The sequence below is a fragment of the Prorops nasuta genome, unplaced genomic scaffold (assembly GCF_024137725.1).
Source record: "Prorops nasuta isolate Cenicafe-Biocafe unplaced genomic scaffold, Cenicafe_Pnas_1.2 PNAS00014, whole genome shotgun sequence".
Classification (NCBI taxonomy): Eukaryota; Metazoa; Arthropoda; class Insecta; order Hymenoptera; family Bethylidae; genus Prorops; species Prorops nasuta.
In genome coordinates this window covers 694,168-715,561 of record NW_027116811.1, presented here as the reverse complement: position 1 = coordinate 715,561, position 21,394 = coordinate 694,168, and the positions used below count along the sequence as shown (strand labels likewise).

The window sequence follows — 21,394 nt, the reverse complement described above, 5'->3', positions numbered from 1 at the left end:
TAAGTAGACATAAGAATACATTATTGGTTATACAAATAAATTTGAAGCATACCATCAGGTGTTAATAAATTAATACAGCAACATAAATCATTTTGTATAGAGGGATGTAAAATGGAATGTCTGTACATAGATGTATAAAAATAAAAAAGAATGTTTCAAAAATATTTGTACAGGTATCATCTGTGTGTGTTGAGTGAAAAATAAACCCATTTGAGATTAAAGATGAAGTACGAAATAGTACATTAATATATACAATATTATGCATTCAACTGAAAACTATAATTACAGGATATATTATTATTAAGTCATGGAATAAAATATTAATAAATATGATATTATCCTCAAAATATTAGTAGTAAAATCAACAAAAATAAAGGTATGACATTAATAAACACTTAAAGTGTAGAGCTATATCCTTATTAAGTATATTACAATATAAAAGCTTTCATTGCTCCAATCAATAACCATTAGAAAAAATAATTTATCAATAGTATTTATTTTTTGAGTTTTGTAATCGCTCAAATAAAGCCATAGTTATACTTCCAGGAATTCTCTGATGTTCCCTAATTAAGCTTTCGAGAGATTCTGCGATCTGTAAATTAGGCCAATTATGACACTGAAATTAATTATTGTTAAACAGCAGAAATATATTAAAAATTACTTTTGTTTGCAGATCTTCTGGAGTAAGTCTACTATCATATGGTATTGGTTTCCCAATGTAAGTTACTAATTTCACTGGAAATCCTCCATAAATAGGCACAAAAGGAAATCTGGTAGCTGCGTATATTCTCAACCATAACCTTCTACCCCAGCTTATAGTTCTAAATGCTTCTCGTAAATTTTTAGTAAAAAATGGAATTATACACTAAAAAGGTAATAAAGAAAATAGTTATGTCAAGTAAAAATATTACTCTTTTATGATACTTACAACTTTTGCATCTAATGCAACTTTTGCAAAACCCAACCTTTTCTTCCACATTAATTGATAATATGAATCTCCAAATTGGGCTTCATATACCCCACCAGGTGAAATAGCTAGCATATTTCCTTCTTTTAAAATAGTTGAGCATGTTTGAATAGTTCCAGGAATGACTTTTAATACATCAGATATAATGGACCAGCCAGGAGCATTAAATAAAAACCTATCAGCTACAGTATGAATTAGCTTGGAGTTAAATAAAAATACTTTAGAGATGAAGTAATAAAGATCAATTGGAATGGCACCATGATAATATATAAATAAGGCTGCTTGGTCTTTTGGAATGTTTTCCAATCCAACCACTTCATATCCTATTAATTAATTAAATTAACATATAAGATATACATATGTATAAAATATATTTGAATTACATTGCATACCATGCCATATCCATCCATGGGCATCCCAAACAGCAGCAACTACATATCGAGCTGCAGTTCTCCAATCAGTTCCATATGCGTTCCTTAATCTCACTCTATAATTAAGAAAAATAAAAAGAAGAAGGAGTTCTTTTTGTATCACAAATTTCTAATTGATAAAAAAAAATTAGTATCGATGCAGACCTGTGTAACTTATAGACATATAATATTAATGCAGTGATATATAGAAGTAAAACTATGACAAGTGGCAATAAGAAAGTAACCAGCATTGGCATTAAGAGCCATGAAAGCCAAAGTGTGAAATCCACATCTATATATTCAACTGAAAATGATATACAAATTATTTAAAGTTCTGTGACATATTTTAATTATTTTGGTTCGAATTTATTATAGACATACAAAATAATGATATCTAGAAGAATAAATGCAAAGAAAGTTATACTACAAACTTATTTTTATAGATAAAAATAAAACCTTTACCTATTGTTGATTCTATGATATGTTGAACGTTGTATAACATAGAAAACATATTAGTGTAAGAAAAATAAAATATGTTTTCTACTACAATCAGATCTTGTATGCTGTTTTATTGTGAATATTCATGTCCACATATGCTGATTAAAATGACTTTCAGGTTCTGCTTCGCATTTTAATACAGCCATTTAGTAATCATTCGTTTAATTTTTTACTTCTTTTAAAAGGTGTTTTTCATAAAGCGTATAATTATAGGTTATTTTTTCATTGTCATGAATGATCACGAACATTGAACATTGAACAATCGTGAAAAATACGTTTCTTGCTGTGAGATTGGTAGAATGGTTCAGTTCAGAGTTCAGAGTAGTTCAGACCAGTTCAGACAACTTCAGACCCTTCAGACTGCCAGAGCCAAAGTTCGTATACCAACATATTTTAATGGCATAATATTATATATCTCCAATACTTTCTTTTTAATTACATGAATTTTAATAAAATGTTGTTTTATAATCAAATTCCGTATTAGTGTTTATTCCTTTATGATTGGAAATAAATGTATGACCAAATTTATAGAAAATTGTGCAAGCATATCAACATTGCTGTGTGGGAATGTTGGTCATAGTCATTATGCATCTGCTGCCTATTTCACTTTAAACAGGTCAATGATAGAAATTTTCCAATGAGGGTGCATGCGCTACGAGAGCTTTGTTGAGTGAATTCGGGATTGGCCAATGGTTCTCTTTTTAGTCCTTTTACCATATCAGGATTATGACGGACGTTAACAGCAACGTTGTCAGTTTATCTGCTTATTGACAGCAAGTTTAAGCCAAATGAAGGTATCGAATTTATAAATCAATTATATTCTATTCTCTCTTTAAAATGCCATTCTAAAATATCCGCAATAAGTGCAATATATAACGCTAAAAATCCAAAGGCTGATAATTCAATGCTCCGTTTATTTTTGTTATCGTAGTGTAGTTCAGTTCTTTTATATTTTGCACTTTAATTTCTATCCGTGATTGTCATCCGATAAAAACCATGCATTTAATAATTAGAAATCATTAGCAAACACTGTAATAGAGGATGAAAATTTTTATAAATTCATCAAGATGGGCGGTGCTCTACATAAGTTCAATTCGTGGAAAAACACCTGTTTAATTTTTGCAGTAAGCGCACGTTACTTCTTAAAAGTATTGCAGAATTTTGTAAATTTAACAAAGCCTTCTTTTTTTTTTATTTGTTTATAAGATCAAAAATTTCTTACTGTTTCCAAATCGCGAGACAATGAAATGTTCTAAGCCTTTCCACTGTTATTAAAGAATGGATGAATCAAGATGAATTGATTCCTTGATTTTATGTTTTTAACTGTAAGTGCTCAGTACACAAATTGTATTTGTTTTGTGAACAATATGTGCTACTATTTCAATTATAAATATAACAGATAATGTCAGATGATGATGCTGCACTGGACTCAATGGATACTGAAGAAGATTTTTTTTCACCACGAAAATGCAATATTAGCACTGTGGTTAGGCGATCTAAAAGTCTACGTACATTGAGGTCACATTCAGGGGGAAATAATACATCTCACATTACTAGAAATAATTTAAGTGTACGGCGTAGTACTAGAAATAGAATGCAGACATATGACAATTTGAATACAAGTTGGATTTTGGGTAAGTATGTAAAATATAAGAAAGGTTCATACATCTAATTCCTTTATATTTTTAATTATAGGAACACAAACTTTAAAAGGATATCCAATGTTTCAACAGCACGGCTCATCATCAGATAAAGAGATGGCTGATGAGATACCTGAGAGTATTACCAGAAAGCATGATTTAAGAGACCGTATGCCATTAAGATCTAGAGAAAATCACCCACCTACTAAAAATTCAACTAGGCATATTAGAGATAGACCTGAACATGACAGACAGAATAGTCGAGAGCTTAGAGAAAGGCCTGATAGAGATCTTAGAGAAAGGGTAGATAGAGATTCAAGAGAAAGAACAATTAATAGGGATCTTAGAGATAGAACAGAAAATGATAAAGAAGTTAGGGAAATTAAAGAAAGGCAAGAAAGAGATAGACCTGATAGAGATAAGCCTGAAAGGGACTCAAAAGAAAAAATGGAGACAAGAGGTAAGGTTACTGAAAAGCCAAAAGTTGAACAGAACGAAGTTGATGAAGACAGTTCTCAAGAAAGTGAAAAGCCACACAACAATGATAATTCAGAAAATGAAGATGTAAGAAAACCTACTAAGACGTTTATATAAATATGTTTAAAAATCATATTGTAATATTAAATTATAAATATTTTTTTGTAGGGATATGAAGATATGTATTCTCGAGTAAAAAGAACACGGAGAGCATCACAGCGTCAAATTCAAAGGGGTAAGAAATTGACAGGTCCGAGCAATTTTAATTATTATATTAACATTTTATATGCTATGGTATACCATATTTTTATATTGTATTTTTCTCTAGTGGTTGATAGCGATTTAAGCGAGTCATCCGATTCTCCTGGACCAAGAAAATATAGTTTACGCCAAAAAAAACCAACAGTGGATAGATTTCAAGCTAATGTTGAACCAGTTAGACGATCTATTAAAGCTTTTCGCAGCGTTCTTACGAATTCAATGAGAAGAAGAAAACACAGAAGCAAGAGTACAAGCTCAAGTGACTCGAGCGACTCGGAGCCGCAACGATATGATAAGAAAAAGATTAAAAAAGCAAAGTAAGAGTTTTTGAAACAAAAGATAATTTTTCTTCCACTTAAATTCACATGGTATTTTTTTAAGTAGACAATCTGCCATACCTCAGGGTGGTCCACCAGATAAAAAGGCAGATATCAGTCCCATCACTTTAGATACCAATATTAGATTCAGTGATGTCGGTGGATTAGAGTCTCATATTGATTGCCTTAAAGAAATGGTATGTTTTCCGATGATGTACCCTGACGTCTTTGATAGATTTCATATAACACCACCCAAAGGTGTTTTATTTCATGGCCCTCCCGGTAAGTTTATTAAAATCTAATTTTATTAATTATGAAGCATTGCATGTAGACTATACAGATTTTTCCTTTCTATCCCAGGGACCGGAAAAACATTAATTGCGAGAGCTTTAGCTAACGAGTGTAGTCAAGGTAGTAGAAAAGTAGCATTTTTTATGAGGAAAGGAGCAGATTGCTTATCAAAATGGGTTGGGGAGTCAGAGCGCCAGCTGCGATTGTTATTTGAACAGGCTCAACAAATGAAACCGTCCATAATATTTTTTGACGAAATTGATGGCCTCGCACCCGTACGAAGTACCAAACAGGATCAGATTCATGCTAGCATCGTGTCAACACTCTTGGCACTCATGGATGGTCTTAGCGATAGAGGAGAGGTACACTATTATGAATGTCTGTATGATATTTAATAAGAGTTTGTATATTATTTCACTCTTACATTATAGGTAATAGTAATTGGAGCAACGAATAGAATAGATGCGATCGATCCTGCTTTACGTAGGCCAGGTCGTTTTGATAGGGAATTGTTTTTTCCGTTACCAGCGATGAAAGAGAGATTGGAGATTTTAAAGATTCATGTTAGTAAATGGAAAAATCCTCCGACGGACCAATTATTGGGATTATTAGCCGAAAAGGCAACTGGTTATTGCGGCTCAGACTTAAGAGCATTATGTACCGAAGCAGTGCTGCAAGGTTTAAGAAGAACGTATCCTCAAATATACTTGACAAACAACAGATTACTACTAGATCCAGAACAAGTCGAAGTATGTGATGTATATACTTATATATATATATATATATTAAATTCACACAAATAAAACTATCATTTATATATTTATTCAAAATAACTATAATTTTCATTAGGTGAAAAAACGAGATTTCTTGCAAGCCAGCTCCATATTAATCCCATCATCTCATAGAGTAACACCTTGTATAGGCAGAAAATTACAACCATTTATGGAACCATTACTAGGTTCTGCATTGGAGGAATTAATCAATACAGTAAAGGGGATATTTCCACAAGGCATTAATCCTGCGTTGGCCAAGTAAATATTTTTCTTTAGTATAATTTTTTAAAGTATTAAATATAATTCTCCTTTTTAGAATGAAAATTACGAAAGGAATTCATCGACCTAGACTTTTAGTAACTAGTGGCAATCTTTCTGAAGGGCAAGGATCTTACTTAACCCAAGCATTATTATATCGCATGGAACATTTACCTGCTCAAACTTTAGATGTCAGTACTCTGTTTGCAGAAACTTCACGCTCTCCAGAAGAAACTTGTGTACAAGTAAATATTTGTTATGAATGCAAGATTAATATTTAATATGATATAAATCTTATTGCATTATTTTATATTTATCAGGTGTTTCACGAAGCAGTCAGAAATGTACCGTCCATAATTTATATACGTTCAGTTGATCAGTGGTGGGAACTTGTACCGGAAACAGTGAAAGCAGTGTTCTTATGCCGTATTGCGTCACTAGACCCTTCCTTGCCTATTTTAATTCTTGCAACTAGCGATACAAAATATGAAGAGCTTCCCCATCAAATTAAAAATCTATTTAGTGTATTCCGTGGTGAAGTTTATTCTATGAAAAAGCCAACTGCAGATCAGAGATCAATTTTCTTCCGACCGATTTTTATGATTCAGAGTATAAAGCCTCCGGTAATAAAAAATAATGTAGTAGAAGTTTTAGAAGCATTACCCTTAGCACCAGATCCCGTACCAAAGAAATTAACCGAGGAAGAAAAAAGAGCCTTATACGAAAAGGAAGAAGTCTCGTTAAGAGAATTGCGTATATTCTTGAGAGAAATTTGTGCCAAACTTGCCAGAAATAGACAGTGAGTAATAATAATAATAATTTTTGACTCATTTATTTAACATTATATATTAATGTTTAATTTCAGGTTTTTCATGTTTACCAAACCCGTCGACACGGAAGAAGTACCAGACTATAACATGATTATTAAACGTCCTATGGATCTTGAAACAATGATGACGAAAATTGATATGCATTGTTATCTTTGCGCAAGAGATTTTTTGGATGACATCGACCTTATCTGCAGAAATGCATTGGAATATAATCCTGATAGGTTTGTATGTTAATATATTTTTAATCCTTTACATATATAAAAAAATATATATATATCTTAGGCACAAGGTTAATATTTTTGATGAATCATAAAATTATATTGACAATCATATTGTATGTTTCCATGTCAGCTTGCGCGATAGGCCTTCTCTTGGAATATTAAAGAGGTAGTGCAGATTTTCCTGTAATTCCATTGCTGTTGTTGCTCCGTAGTGGCAGAAATTTATGACCCCTCTTTTTAATTCATCTTTTCTTTGTCTTAGATTTATGGCCTTTTAATTTTGACGCATTATTATTAAATACCATTAATCCTCCTTGCTTTTTGTTGATGGCATGAATTATATGATTGTATCTTATACATAGCATTTTTGTTTGATTCACAGGGATCCTGCAGATAAATTGATTCGGCATCGCGCATGTTCTCTTCGCGATAATGCCTATGCTTTGATAAAAGCGGAGTTGGATTCTGACTTTGAAGATAAATGCCGCGAAATATCAAAAAATCGTAGAACTACAGATGACAATATTGCTGAGGATGGAGAAGTTAAACATAGTAATAAATCAGAATCTACAGTGTCTAATGAGAAAACTGAGAAGAAAGATAGCCATAATCAGCAAACTACGCCGATTGTTGTAAATGGCAAAAAATTGACTAGTTCTAGAAAACGCAGAATACGTGCTTGGGCTAGGGGTTATGTCAAAACCGTACATAAAAAGAAAAAAATCTGTTTAGATGAGAGCTCAATGGAAATTAGTGGCAAAGTTTGTGCGAATAATGAAAATACAGCAGGAATAGACTTGGAGAAATTTCAAGAGTTTGAGACAGAAGCGAATAATGTATTAAATGGTCACGTTGCTCTTTTTGAGAATACAGATTCAGAAAATGATTCGCAAAATGAAAATTCGAAGGATGCATCAACGACAGTGGCAGCGCCACCAAATGAAACTCCTTCAGAAACTCGTATTGATAATTTAGAAAATATGGAAGTATGCTTTGCAGAAGAAGACAAAATAGCCGAGAATGGTGAATCAAATTCCTCTTCGAGGCGAGAGAGCTCAGATGAACTTTCATTTGCTATTGAAAATGATGCTAGTCCGATTAAACCTGAAGAAAGCGACAAAGTCTTAATAGATAGAGCTGAACTTGAGAATGCATGGCATCACGCCGTTGAAATTACGAAAGACTTTCCTGTTGAAGTATTGTCTGACATTTATGTACAACTAAGTAGATGTGTTGGAAGGTATACTCATCTTTACGACAGAAAATCACTGCCAAAGGTAATATTATTTACTATTTAAATAATTCTAATTATTATTAGTACTTATTATATATATTTTTTTCATTTATATAGGATTTGCTCAAGGAACTAAAGAGGGTTGAACATTGCAATGTTACATGAAAAAGCACAAAATACTGCAAATGAAGCTGTTATGGTAAAAATAATATAACTTCCGCGTCCCTAACATCGATAAGATTATCTTTCGTGTAATCGAATTCAATGTTAAATCTTATTGAGTTTGCCCAGTAAGATTTTTGAATGGATTGCATTTTTCTAAATTATTAAAACTGCCAGCTTATTAATAAAAACCAAATGTTAGCTGCAACTTGAACTAAATATTTAATTCATTAATATTAACAAACAGGTATTCATATATTTATATTCTTAATTTCATGCTAATTTATGTCCTCCTACGAAATTTGTATAAATAGTAATGTTTTCATCATAGAAAGAAATATTTTAGTTTTTTTTAGAAAGTCTCTATATACTATAATAAATAATATAGCTCTAGTTGAGTATGTTCACAAAGACCTGCTGCTATTACTGATATTTTAATCAAGTGATAATCTGTTTTACTCATGAAATTATTTCATATATTTAATTTAATATTTCAATCATTAAAAAAAAAACAATTTAAGTATGATAACGCGTTTCATTATTGATTGAATCTTGCAGCATAGATATGGAGCAGTTATTTAATATGAGATTGCTTTCTGGTATAAACTTTAAATGCAAGGCTACTTTTGATGAGAATCTAAGCCAGAATATGTACATAACTATATTTGTATTGTAACTCCGTTCAAATTTTACAGACTTTGGTTTTACAAAGATGATAGTACACTTGATGTATAAAGTACTTAATTATTAACGCTTGTATAAGGATTTTTACATATCATACATAAATTTATACGAATTCTTTTAATTTGCAGCTATATAAGCACCTTGTTAACCTATCACAAAGCACTACTTCCATCTTTAATTATTTCCCCCTAATAACAGTAAGCTCTTTCGATTTAATTTTATAGTAGTGTGTATAATAAATTAATTATCCTTCTAAAATAATCTAGCTGAAGATTAAGATCAGTAAAGAGACTCATTTATTTAGTTAATTTTTACAGATGCCTTATAAAAGTAATATTTATTAAGTAGTAATTGCCGAGTGTATCATAAGTAGATTAGTTTGGTATGCATGAACATATGTGTACGTGATATTTGTCCTAATGCTTTCATATTGCACTCATTAATTAATGTTATTAAACTACCAAATCGTAATAATTAGAAATACATTATGTACATTCCCTATTTCGGAATCTTGTCAGTGGTATGTTCTATATTTACGTTGAGAGAAAAACATTAATTAATATTTAATTTAAATTTACCAAAGCTATTAGCGAAAAGTTTTCGGAACTTTTTCACTATTAATACGAAATACCTCTCCAAAATACATCATTATAGACAGATGAAGGTAAATATAAATATATAAAATCGTGTACACATTGCTTCTAGATGTGTACGTTGGTTGTGACCTACAGTATAATTGAGAAATTAGTTATATTAGATAATAACTCATTGCACCGTTTTAATTGCTTATGTGTGTTTAAATTTGTCATGGAGTTATATGTTTAGAGTATTCTGTAATATTCTTAAGCAGAGTATACTGCACTTGCACTTAAATTTAATTTCATTACTGTGTCAACAAATTAACATTCTTATGTATAAGAACGTGTGATTGGTTTACTACAACGCTGTTTTATGTTCGTTTTTCGTTAAAATGGCTTCTTACATGGATAAAGAATGCACCGTATTATGTTCATATTTTCTCTTACCACGATAATTCTTAAAATATAAATTATTTTGTTTAGAAAAATTGTCAAAGACTGAACCTTAAAAAATTTCCTTTTCAGTAACTTCATTTATTTACTATATTACATCATAATAATAAAGCATCTTCCTTAAAAACGCTAGTTAATGCTATGTATGCTTATTGTACTTCCCTTATCAGTATTATAAAATAAAAATATGTTTTATGTAATTAATCTCATATCAAAATTCATGATAATTATTAATATTAAAATTAGTGTACAGTAAAAAAATGGTTTTAGTTAATGTATGTCTTTTTTGTTGTATTATAGATAAAATTGATTTCTGTGAAATTGATATCATACGCGTCTCTGCCAAAGACATGAAAGAAAATAAAATGTGTTTCTTTAACATTCCGCTGTAAATGAGAAAAACAATGAAACAAAATTGTAGTTATTTATTAAACTTTTCACCTGGTGCTATTTTTCAAAGTGCTATCATCTCTGTATAACCATTATTAACAGCGAGAACAGGAAACACCTTTTCTTGCACACTGCCTATTAAATTATTGATTATTTCATAACCACGATCATTCTTCGTCTAATTATTGATAAGAATTTTTAAATAAAGGCAGAATGAACCTATAGTCTTATAGTAGGGCACTTATAAGATAAATGTCTTTTCAAAAAGTTGGTACTAAGTGTCAAATTCTTTCAGTCGTTTTAAATTCGCTTTCTAGGCACAAGAATTTGATGCAGCTACCGCGGAGCAGGTTTAAGGAAAAAATATATTAACTATTATCTTTATAAACTTGCGAAAGAACTATAAAAAAATAATATTCACTGCCTTATTTATTTTAATGTATAAGTACACTTTATTGTCATACACTGTAATAAAATAAATTAAAATACCACATGTAGTTCTCATTATTACTCGTTCCACTTCCTCCAATGATGCTTGTTTCTTATAATGCATTACCATGAAGATTGATATGATTAAAACAATCTTTCGTCGTATGTTTTCCGATGAAAATGACTGGAGAAGTGAAATTAAATAGTTAAAGTTTCAAAAATTCATAAATCTGTATAAATTTCAGTAAGCTGCATAGAGAAATAATTCACAATGTACACTTGTATTTTCAAGCAATAGTGGTAGTAACTTTATAGTTATTCGCAAAAATTTCTTATCATCTAAACATGTCTGGGGATAAGGATTTCTCTTGCATAGGAGGACTGGAAAAGCATATTCGCATCGTGAAGGAAATGGTACTCTTTCCTCTGTTGTATGGAGATGTATATGCAAAATTTAATTTAAAACCACCTCGAGGTTTGTTATTTTATGGCCCCCCAGGTAAAGCAAATATTTCTCGCATGTAACAAACACAATTCTAACCTTAATATTTATAATACATATATATATATATATACAATTTACAGGCACTGGGAAGACTTTAGTCGCGAGTGCACTGGCGGTAGAATGCAGCAGTGCGAACAAAAAAGTTTCATTCATATCTAGAAAAGGTTCGGACTGTCTCAGCAAATGGGTCGGTGAGAGCGAAAAGAAATTACAGACAATATTTACAATGGCTCAACAGACAAAGCCCTGCATAATATTCTTCGACGAGATCGATGGTCTGGCTCCCACAAGATCCAGTAAACAAGATTTCGTTCACGCTAGCCTCGTCACCACGCTCTTAGCACTTATGGACGGGCTTGACAATAATTCGGAAATTGTTGTAATCGGAGCCACCAACAGAATTGATGCAATTGATCCCGCTCTGAGGAGGCCTGGTAGATTCGATAGAGAGCTCTATTTTCCTCTACCTTGTTTCAAAGCTAGGAAAGAAATTCTTTCGGTACGACATACTCGAGGAACGCAAGAAGAAGATAATAAAATTATTTTTTATGAAAAGAAAAATAATTATATTATATCGCATTAGGTGCACATCAAGCATTGGAAGCAAAAGCCTGCGCAAAAATTTTTAGCCTATTTAGCATCGCAAACAGTGGGATTTTGCGGAAGCGATCTGCAAGCTCTTTGCGCTGAGGCAGTCATGTGCTGCGTCAGGCGAAACTATCCTCAAATTTACAATTCCAGCTCGAAGCATCACATCAACGACAGGCAACTCAAAGTCGGTAAACAAGACTTTTTACAAGCGCAACAAAATATCGTGCCAGCCTCTCATCGAGTCGCAGTTGCTCCAATAAAGTCGTTGTCGATGAAGGTTCAACCTCTTCTTCAGAACAACCTCACAGAGATCTCTTCAAGACTGGAGGTTCTGTGTCCACCGGAGATGTTGAATTCGGAGAGCAAGTAAATAATATGCTTATTATTTCCTCAGCCAGTTGCTCGAGATGTATACGTTGTTATTGTTCAGTATAGGAAAGTCCTCATCCAAATCAACCAATTGTCCCAGAATTTTATTGTGCGGTAATGATGATTCGCATACGCGTCATCTCGGTCCAGCACTGCTTCATAACTTGGAACACTTGCCATGTCACATTCTTGATGTCACTAGTTTGTTCGAAGAGACAGGAAGAGCTGCAGAAGAATCGATTATTTTAGTTGATTAATTTTTATATTTATCGATAGATCTTTGGTAACGTCTTCATACTCGAAGAGTAGAATTTCATGTTTTTTTGTAGAAAATGAAAGCTGCTCGTAGGTCCTTACCTTCTTTGCTATACGTACCTGATATTTTGTCCTGGTGGAGTTTGGTCGATGAAGCAGCCAGGGTTGTTTTCACATCTTTGATACGTGACCTTGATAGATCCATTAATATGTTGATCATAACAACTGCTACCTGCGCTTCGCACGAGATTCCTCCGGAGGTAAAGTCGTGGATTTCTGTATCTTTGATGAACATTTTTAACATCGATCAGTTGGTCTTAGATAGCAATATTGTACGATGAGCACCAGGGTGAGGTATTCGAGGTGAGACCCCCCGAATCCCAGGAACGACGAGCATTTTTCATACAGTTGTTCAATTCCTCATCGGACGGTATTTCCGAGAAAGGGTCCCAAGATCTACTCAGTTCGACTAGGAGAACCAAAGGAAGAAGAAGAGTGAAAAATTCGAAAAGCGTTGGATCCGAGCTGATTGCTTCGAATTCAAGTGAGAAGATATTGGATTTTTTTTAATTAAAACATACAACAAAAATTTTAATTGATCAGAAACCGGAATGAGGAAAGAGTGTATTCCTTTGGGAGAAGGTCCTCCGACCAAAAGACAGAAGATGATGTACGCTTCGAATTCCGAGAAATTGTCGGCGGCTGAAGTACAAGAACTGTTGCACAAAATAGTTAAGGCCACAGAAATGTGGACAAGTCATCAGCTCGAAAGCCTTTATGCGTCCTTGGAATTAACTCTGGAAAAAAGCTTTGTTGATGTCTTTTACGCGATGGATGTATGCTTAACTAGGTTTAGCAACGTAATAGAAAAACTACGTCCGTGTGAAATAAATGAAGAAACGTAACGTGCATCGAGTTCATAAAAGTTTTCTTCGCTTCAAACCGATGTTAATGATTTATCTGGCTTTCTAGAAAATTCGGGTACAGTTTTTGAGTACGAAAATATATAATACGTAATAAAACAATTGAAGAAACTATTATATACAATAGTGAAACGTACCCTAATGGATATAAATAATTGTCCTATTTCGTACTAGATTATTGTTTAAACCTTGTGACTTTACCCTTTGGTAATTGATTTGTGAGTATCCGTGACAATTGTTGATCGTTCGATGAGTATGTAATTTATTAGTAGAGATAGTATATATAAATAAGGGGATGAAGGAAATGAATAAAAACTCTGATAAAAATTTTGCTTCAAATTAATTCGAACGCATGAATTATAATGTGAAAAGATACCTCTTTGGGCCAAATTCATAGACGTCACTAGAACTCCACTCAAGTTTTAATGCTATAGTTTGCGTTATATAAACTGTAGTATTTTAGCCTGACCTGAGTTTGAGTGGAGCTCGAGTGACGTTTATGAATTCGAGTCTTTGTTCTTATTCTCTCTTGACGATTTTTATTTTTCTTTTAAAAGTCGTTTATTTATTTTTCTCATGCTTCCCCTTCGATATTTTCTTCAGACTCGCTATGTCTAACCTTTAAATGAAGCTATATGTAGAACAAGGCTGTAAATGGAGTTGCTCGAATCAACGTTAATGATTTGTTGATGGTACAATCGCCACCCACGTACATTCGATTGCATCTACATTATTAGTCTTAAATCGAGAAAAGAGTCAAGCGTCATTGTTAATTTCAAGTCACTTTGGAAATGATTAGTGCTCCACGTGATCTAATCTTCAGTGTGTCCCACAATCGAGTTGTTATTAGACATCTCCCTACCCTCTGCAATGGAGAATGGAGAGTAAGATTGAATTTCTTGTGGAACTGAATCTACGCCAAGAAAGCAATGCAACTCTGGAGCTTATCAGTTCGCGTCCAGCAGTCACACAATAAGTTACATTGTCTCTCCTCTTCGCCTTTCATAATTATAACGTGAAAGGCGCTGTACTTCTTTTCAGTGATTTTTTCAATTCATGCAATAATAGTGTAGAAAATCTAGAGTGTTCAAAAACTGTATGATCTTACGATCAATATTAACAAAAAAAAGTTTATGCACTATTGGGAATGAACAGGTGATACAAAATTATTTTTTTTTTTAAATGCAACTTTTAATCACAGACATATCTTAATTTTGCATGTAAAAATGGTTTGTCATCAATATTATAAAATCTTTTATAATATAAAATTATACTAGTATTGTCACAGCGTTTCATTACTATAAGCTTATTTTATTTATAATAAAAATACTTAAAAACTACTACTGCTCAAATCTATTAAATAATTTTTTTCCAATTTACGCAAAGCATAAATTGCATCGCCTATAAGACACCTTTTTTCAATAACATTATTGAAATTACAATTTTCATTTGGTATATTCTCTTTAAATGTGTTTTGAGAATTACAGAGACTTTCCGGTGGTAAAGTATTTGTTTTCTCGTGAAAATAAGTGTTCGTTAAAATATTTTCAGAGGTTTTCTTTGGTGAACAATTTATAGTGTTTTCTTGTTTCTTTAAATGTTTTCGTTTAACATTTTTCTCAGTTAATACTTCGCTACCAACTTTAAAAATTAGGCGAATCTTATCTTTAAAAGCCTTAGGTTTATACTTAAAATTTTTTGGTTTAAATGGCATTATTTTGTAGTTATCGAGTTCTGTGTCAGCGTGTTTAGCTTTTGTAGATTCCGCCATTTCAAAACTGTTATGCCGCCATTTCATGTGTACTGCCAAATCAGTGCTGCATTTAAAATGTCTTCCACAGATTTTGCACAAATTTCCAATAATCTGTACACTACATTCTTTCACTTTTATCATCTCTCTGTCTTTTTCAATATTATCCACTGGACACGTTTCAATTAATTTAAGTCCTATAGCTAAAAAAAAGTCTTCTTTATTGTTGATTGATGCTATATCAACCGAACGGGATAGATATTTACTCAGTCTCGTAGAACATCTTAACGGGGTTTTCTTAACAACGCTTTTCCCTGATCGCGGAGACATTATAAATTCTAGAATGAAAAATTCTAATTTTTAACTATTTTTTTAAACTAGTAATTCCACTTGACACATGTATAAAAATATAAACTCACAAAAAGAATATAATTCTTTACTTACTAAAGATGAAGTTAAAACATAATACTTCGACTAGTATTATGATCTTTACAAAACTCGGAATGCGCAGGGTCTTAAAGCTTATGGACTAATGCGGCACTGGTCAGAATCTTCTGAGAGGAGGGTAAAGGCATGTTAGCCATCTGGTGTCCAATAAACAGGCTCGTTCATGTTAGACTGTACTTTCGAATTTTATGCATTTATTGTACGTTTGCTTCTTTCTTTGCATAATTTAATACTGTTAAAAATTACACGGTGTGCTGAAAGTTTAGAAGATACGGTCTAAAATGAAGAAACAAAAACAACATTCTATTTATAAGAAACTTACCGATTCACATCCCATCTTCTTATGTTACTCGAAGTCGCTGAGGTATTATATTGTCCCCCCTCCGCTTCTCGAATGAGTCATCCCAGACGGCATAATATAACAACGTGGCAAAAACTTCTCAACTTTCATTGGTTGCTGATAAGATACCCGTTGAATTTGAATTTTTTGCTTAGAACTTCTGCTGGAAATTTGTTTATTTTAATAAGCAAAATAAATTTATGATATTTGATGGTAAATCAAAAGTTTTAAAATGCAATAACTGTTTACTATTGTTCATTCTATATTAACTTTTACCAAATATATGTTATAGAGACTTTATCTGGAGAAATAATGCATTTTAACATAAAGAGTTAAGTGCAAATCATTAACGAAGATGAAGTTTTTCTTAAGAATAAAGTAAGTAAGAGATATTGCTTTTTAATCATTTTTTAAAAGAATATATGTATATGTATGTTATTGATGGAATACAAATTAATTCGGGAATACGAGTTTGACCTCTGTATTAGTAAAAAAGGCTAAAAGGCTAAAAGTGTAGAGTTTTCTATTTCGAAATTATCATAAGAATACGAGTGAAAAAGCTATTTAAATTTTTGTATTTTTTTTTCTTTTTGAAATTCAATAGAAAATAATTTGTAGTCTAATTAGAGAAGAGCATCAGGTAAAACGGTCCTGTGGCGCAACGGATAACGCGTCTGACTACGGATCAGAAGATTCCAGGTTCGAATCCTGGCAGGATCGAAGGGTTTTTTTACATAAAATAATTTATTTTACAGTGAAATAGATGACTGGAGATGCAAGGTTTACGTTTCATTTTCGTTATTCTTGCTAATTCAAATTAATCATGCTCGTAAGTATGTGTGTTAGGTTAACTATTTTATCACTCGTAAATACATCTAACAGGAAACAAAAATTCTCTTAGAATATACAACAAAAGCATACTTTGGGCCATCGCAAGGACCGTGCGAATATCATAGACCAGGAGAGGATGACCTGCAAACATTCGACTTGATTGGAAAATTCGGATTGGACTTGTTAGAAACACGTTTTCCTGGTGTGACAAGAGTCAGAGGTAGCAATAAGATTCAAACTGCCTATAGACTAGAGAGAGAAACCGATATTTCTTTAGCGACAATGTAGGCTAATATGTGTTAGAACCATAAATTGTTACTATTTTTTTAAATTACTCTTATCATCGTAATTTTTAATCTATATTTATAGGAACATACTACCAACCGGCTTACCATCAGAATTTACAATAGTAATCACAATCAAGCTCAGAAAGTCATCGCGATATGCTTGGCACATAATTAGAATCACAGATGCTAAATTAGAACCACAATTTTTAATAACAGTTAATCCAATAAATAGCACTATGGAGTTCTCGTTAGTCGATCAGAAAGGGCTTTTACAAACTCTTACATTTCCATCGGATCAAGTAAGTATAAAAATTCTGATTTGACATAGTTTACTACAGCTGGAAAGTTTGCCTGTGGGTGGTTTAAAGTTTAACACTGAAATTAGCATGGAAATTGTTGCATATGGAAATCTCATTATAGCTATTACAAAACCTGCTGTTATAAGAGATTAAGAACTTTCTACGGTTAAATTATAATAAACGGTAGTAGATAAAAATAAAAAATGCATATGATGTTGAAACAATAACGATGATACTACATTAATGACTAAACAAAATTAATAGGTGCTCAAATTTTTCAGATATTAGATAGGAACTGGCACAAGATACATTTTGGAGTTTCGGGAGAAAATGTAACTTTTTACCTTGATTGTGTTTATTTCGGTACTCAAGAATTGCCATCGCGTGGTAGCATTAACACTGATGGAGAAATTTCTATATCCAAAGTATCTAACAGCAAGATAACTGTACCCGTGAGTATTTAGTTTATGATAAATTTATTGACATTAATTGTCAACAATCGTGTCACGATAACCATTTGTCCTTATTTCGTAACGCACCGTAATTAAGTTTCCTGGAACCCATAAAAGCTTTTCATCTCATATTGCACGACATACGGATCGACATAATACCATGCATGGTGCACATAAATCCATGATACCGATTTCGTACTTGTGTATCTCTTATTCGTAATACAGAGATAACTCAGTATTAGATGCAACTAGCTTAAGTGTCTGGAAGTTTCCAGAAATGTTTCATTACAAAATATTTCGCGAGGTTGGCTATTGTATGAGTAATGCGGACCATCAGACAGTTTTCATTATACTTCACGCACTTAAACGTTTGAAAGCAATTAGTGAAAGTAGGAAACTGCAGAAACTGTAACTTGATATTTACCTTTTATACGATGGCTTTAAACATTTATGATAAGTGTGTCAATTTCAAGCGAGATGAATGTACGTATGGCGTTATTACCTAGTACATAATTTGCAATATAAAATTATATTCTGTAGATCGATTTGCAATGGATGGTAATGAACTGCGACGTAAGAAGACCAGAGAGAGAAAGGTGTGATGAACTTCCGGTGGGTAAATTTTCAATAATTAATTATTTCTGAGAAATTTGACGCAGGAATCAATTATTCTTGTTATTATTATAGAAAAGTCTTAGTAGTCCTGTATTGCAACAGAGGAGACCTGCTTGTGAGACCTTGTGTCCTCCAGGACCACGTGGAATTAATGGTACCGACGTAAGTTCACTTTGTAATTTTTCAATGCAAGATCTAATTCCGAGAGAATATATTGACGAATAAATAATAACGCAGGGTATACCTGGTCTACAAGGATTACCAGGAGCTACTGGTCCACCTGGCTTGCCAGGGTTTCCAGGACCACGTGGGCCATCAGGGGATCCGGGAAAGACTGTAAGTATCTTTGAGGTAATTTTTTAAGAATATTGAATCAATATTTATTCTAAAGCGAAGAGTATTAGGGCCTTCCAGGATATCCTGGGGCTAAAGGCAATCCAGGTGTGCCAGGACTTCCCGGACCAGTAGGCCCACCTGGATTAAAAGGAGAACCTGGTGATCGCGTAAGTATGATAGAAATGTATTTTTTTTTGTATTTTTTTACTTTTATTATAATTTTTATAGGGTGATATGGGTTTCCCTGGATTAAAAGGAGATCAAGGCTTGCCAGGATTGCCCGCTCATTTAAGTTCTCCAATTCCTGGCACAAAAGGAGAAAGAGGATTCCCAGGAGTTCCAGGTTTGGTGGGACCACAAGGTGAAAAAGGTTGGTATTTGTACTTTACTCTTCTCTAAATTCAACGATCGTTCCGAACGATGTGTTTAAAGTTGAATGGATGGCCTAGATACGCCTATTCAAAGTCATTGGAAATCAATTTATAATAGTTTACAGCGAATAAAATAGAAAGGCATGAACCAAATCAATTATGTATGCTGAAAGAATAAAATAAGCCTATCTATTTAGGTGAACGAGGTGACAATGGGTTTCCTGGTTTGCAAGGACCTCCAGGAAGAGATGGCGAAGCAGGTGTGCCCGGTTTACCAGGATTCAAAGGAGAATCGGGCTACCCAGGGTTACCTGGTTTCCAAGGCCCTCCCGGACTCCCAGGACTACCAGGTCCTCCAGGACCAACGGGAGATGTAATAAATACACACAGTGCTACAGAAGTCCAAGGTACTCCAGGATTTCCTGGTCCACCAGGTATACCAGGTCCCCCAGGAATTGTAAGTGATCATTATAGCAATTATAGCTGCAAATCTTAATTTTGGCATTGTTTTAATTGTAATTAATTGAAAAAGCCAGGAGAAAGCGGTACACCTGGAGAACGTGGTCCAGAAGGACTGGTAGGATTCCCTGGATTGCCAGGAAAGGATGGTTTACCTGGTTTACCGGGACCTCCGGGAAATACAGGACAAACGGGCATGCCAGGCCTCCAAGGAGCACCAGGACGAAGTATAAGTGAATCAGAAATACGTGAAATTTGTGCTAGCGTATTAAGAGGTGAGAAACTTTAAATTTAAGCGTAGCAACTTATAACGAGTCCAGTTTACTATTCTTCAACATGAATAGTTTGAAAGAGTGTTATTTCTTTGGCGTTCTTGCAACAAATATATACAGAACAGATGACGGAGATGGCAACACAATTGCAAGGTCCTCCTGGCCCACCCGGTCAGGGTCGTCCAGGCCGTCCTGGATCACCAGGTCCTCAGGGCCCACGAGGTATATCCAAAACAAAGGATGATCACACGCCCATGATTTTTCGACACTTAAAAAATCTACGAATATAAACTAAAGTCATTTACATTTCACGTCAACCTAAATCTTATTACTTCATGCTTGAAATATTGCACTTCTCATTTCGCAGTTATTCCCAGAAATCCTTAACTTTTGCGATTCACGTATTACGTAGAGATGTAATTGATTAACAAAACAATTTAACCGGGACTAACCTTTTACAATGCGATGATTAAATGTCTGAAAATCATGCATGTGTCACAGAAGGACTGACAGAACTAACAGAGGGTCTTCGAGGGCCGCCCGGGTTACCTGGTTTGATTCGTAAAGGCTACCCTGGTCGAACCGGAACCCGGGGAATCCCAGGTATTGTCGAAAACCTCGAAATCATGGTTTTGCCATTACTTATAATTACCATATTAATGCCTGAACAAATAGTGAACCAAGCTTCTGCAGATACATTCTTCTTCTTTTGTTTAACTATCATATTTGATTCACTTGTATATTTGTGTTTAGGTGATCCAGGACCTCCAGGATTACCAGGAGAGCGTGGATTTGTTGGATTACCTGGTATGCAAGGATCCATAGGGCCTCAGGGTCCCCCAGGTGAAAGAGGAGAGAAAGGTGATAAAGGCGTCGAGGGAGTCGGTATAGAAGGTCCGGCTGGACCAATAGGTTTACCAGGTAAGACGCAGCTCTTAATCTCTGCTATTTTGCTATTCTATCTTCGTTCTCATCGAGACTCTCTTCCCACAGGAGCACAAGGTAACGATGGAGTTGGTTTGCCTGGACGACCGGGAGATAGGGGTGAACCAGGAAGACCAGGTGACTTGTACTCAATCTCTCAAGATAAATACCTCTAAAATACATAAACTAATGATAATTATTTTGATCTTCTCAAGGACCCCCAGGAATCACAGGTCCCCCTGGAGTTCCAGGACCACCAGGATACTGTGAATTTTGCAATTATCCAGCCATCAATTACGCACAGTATTCTCGTGGCAATGAAAAAGGGCCTTAATTTATAACAATGTAATTGATATTTCTTGGCAAACGAATATTTGGAGTTCACCCTAAATTATAATTGATCAATAAATATTAACAATAACAGAGCAGTCACTTATTACCCGGAAAATAATCAAGAGAAAAGCTATCCGTGGCAGAAGCCATTTGAGTCTGACG

At 33.6% G+C, this 21,394-nt stretch overlaps 4 protein-coding genes and 1 non-coding gene across 16 annotated transcripts; 4 read left to right on the top strand and 1 right to left on the bottom strand.

Annotated features, from left to right (window-relative positions):
- Positions 1-450: 450 nt before the first annotated feature.
- On the bottom strand, positions 451-2,106 carry LOC136778230 (DGAT1/2-independent enzyme synthesizing storage lipids). The gene is made up of 6 exons (XM_066734890.1): positions 1,840-2,106; positions 1,543-1,681; positions 1,360-1,454; positions 929-1,290; positions 662-865; positions 451-592 (listed from the first exon to the last, which is right to left on the bottom strand). Exons 1-6 carry the CDS (start codon positions 1,886-1,888, stop codon positions 485-487), a joined length of 957 nt encoding a protein of 318 aa, XP_066590987.1. The 5' UTR covers positions 1,889-2,106; the 3' UTR covers positions 451-484.
- A 187-nt stretch (positions 2,107-2,293) lies between these two features.
- Positions 2,294-10,924, top strand: LOC136778228 (ATPase family AAA domain-containing protein 2-like). 7 transcript variants are annotated; one of them, XM_066734882.1, is made up of 16 exons: positions 2,294-2,669; positions 3,082-3,200; positions 3,275-3,509; positions 3,571-4,079; positions 4,161-4,242; positions 4,321-4,570; positions 4,635-4,852; positions 4,931-5,223; positions 5,293-5,610; positions 5,711-5,892; positions 5,951-6,137; positions 6,213-6,691; positions 6,758-6,943; positions 7,074-7,109; positions 7,326-8,220; positions 8,295-10,924. In XM_066734882.1, the coding sequence occupies exons 2-16, from the start codon at positions 3,189-3,191 to the stop codon at positions 8,340-8,342; spliced, it is 3,930 nt and encodes a 1,309-aa protein (XP_066590979.1). In that variant the 5' UTR covers positions 2,294-2,669; positions 3,082-3,188; the 3' UTR covers positions 8,343-10,924. The 7 variants fall into 7 exon arrangements, with proteins under 7 accessions (XP_066590979.1, XP_066590978.1, XP_066590982.1 ...); XM_066734881.1 differs by having other exon boundaries at positions 2,294-2,999; XM_066734885.1 differs by lacking the exon at positions 3,082-3,200.
- A 230-nt stretch (positions 10,925-11,154) lies between these two features.
- On the top strand, positions 11,155-13,816 carry LOC136778582 (ATPase family AAA domain-containing protein 2-like). The gene is made up of 7 exons (XM_066735538.1): positions 11,155-11,372; positions 11,459-11,877; positions 11,962-12,335; positions 12,400-12,586; positions 12,668-12,853; positions 12,915-13,137; positions 13,197-13,816. The coding sequence occupies exons 1-7, from the start codon at positions 11,219-11,221 to the stop codon at positions 13,496-13,498; spliced, it is 1,845 nt and encodes a 614-aa protein (XP_066591635.1). The 5' UTR covers positions 11,155-11,218; the 3' UTR covers positions 13,499-13,816.
- A 384-nt stretch (positions 13,817-14,200) lies between these two features.
- On the top strand, positions 14,201-21,310 carry LOC136778648 (collagen alpha-1(IX) chain-like). Of its 6 annotated transcripts, XM_066735701.1 has the most exons (19): positions 14,201-14,671; positions 16,070-16,266; positions 16,346-16,431; positions 16,809-16,882; positions 16,955-17,168; positions 17,254-17,470; positions 17,752-17,922; positions 18,463-18,534; positions 18,610-18,699; positions 18,775-18,873; positions 18,942-19,040; positions 19,102-19,243; positions 19,442-19,701; positions 19,777-19,978; positions 20,096-20,197; positions 20,477-20,578; positions 20,729-20,896; positions 20,969-21,037; positions 21,115-21,310. In XM_066735701.1, exons 3-19 carry the CDS (start codon positions 16,409-16,411, stop codon positions 21,231-21,233), a joined length of 2,223 nt encoding a protein of 740 aa, XP_066591798.1. In that variant the 5' UTR covers positions 14,201-14,671; positions 16,070-16,266; positions 16,346-16,408; the 3' UTR covers positions 21,234-21,310. The 6 variants fall into 6 exon arrangements, with proteins under 6 accessions (XP_066591798.1, XP_066591796.1, XP_066591800.1 ...); XM_066735699.1 differs by lacking the exon at positions 16,070-16,266 and having other exon boundaries at positions 14,202-14,671; XM_066735702.1 differs by lacking the exon at positions 14,201-14,671 and having other exon boundaries at positions 16,042-16,266.
- TRNAR-ACG (transfer RNA arginine (anticodon ACG)) lies at positions 16,701-16,773 on the top strand. Its single transcript has one exon. It is a non-coding gene; the product is annotated as a tRNA-Arg (tRNA).
- Positions 21,311-21,394: the final 84 nt, after the last annotated feature.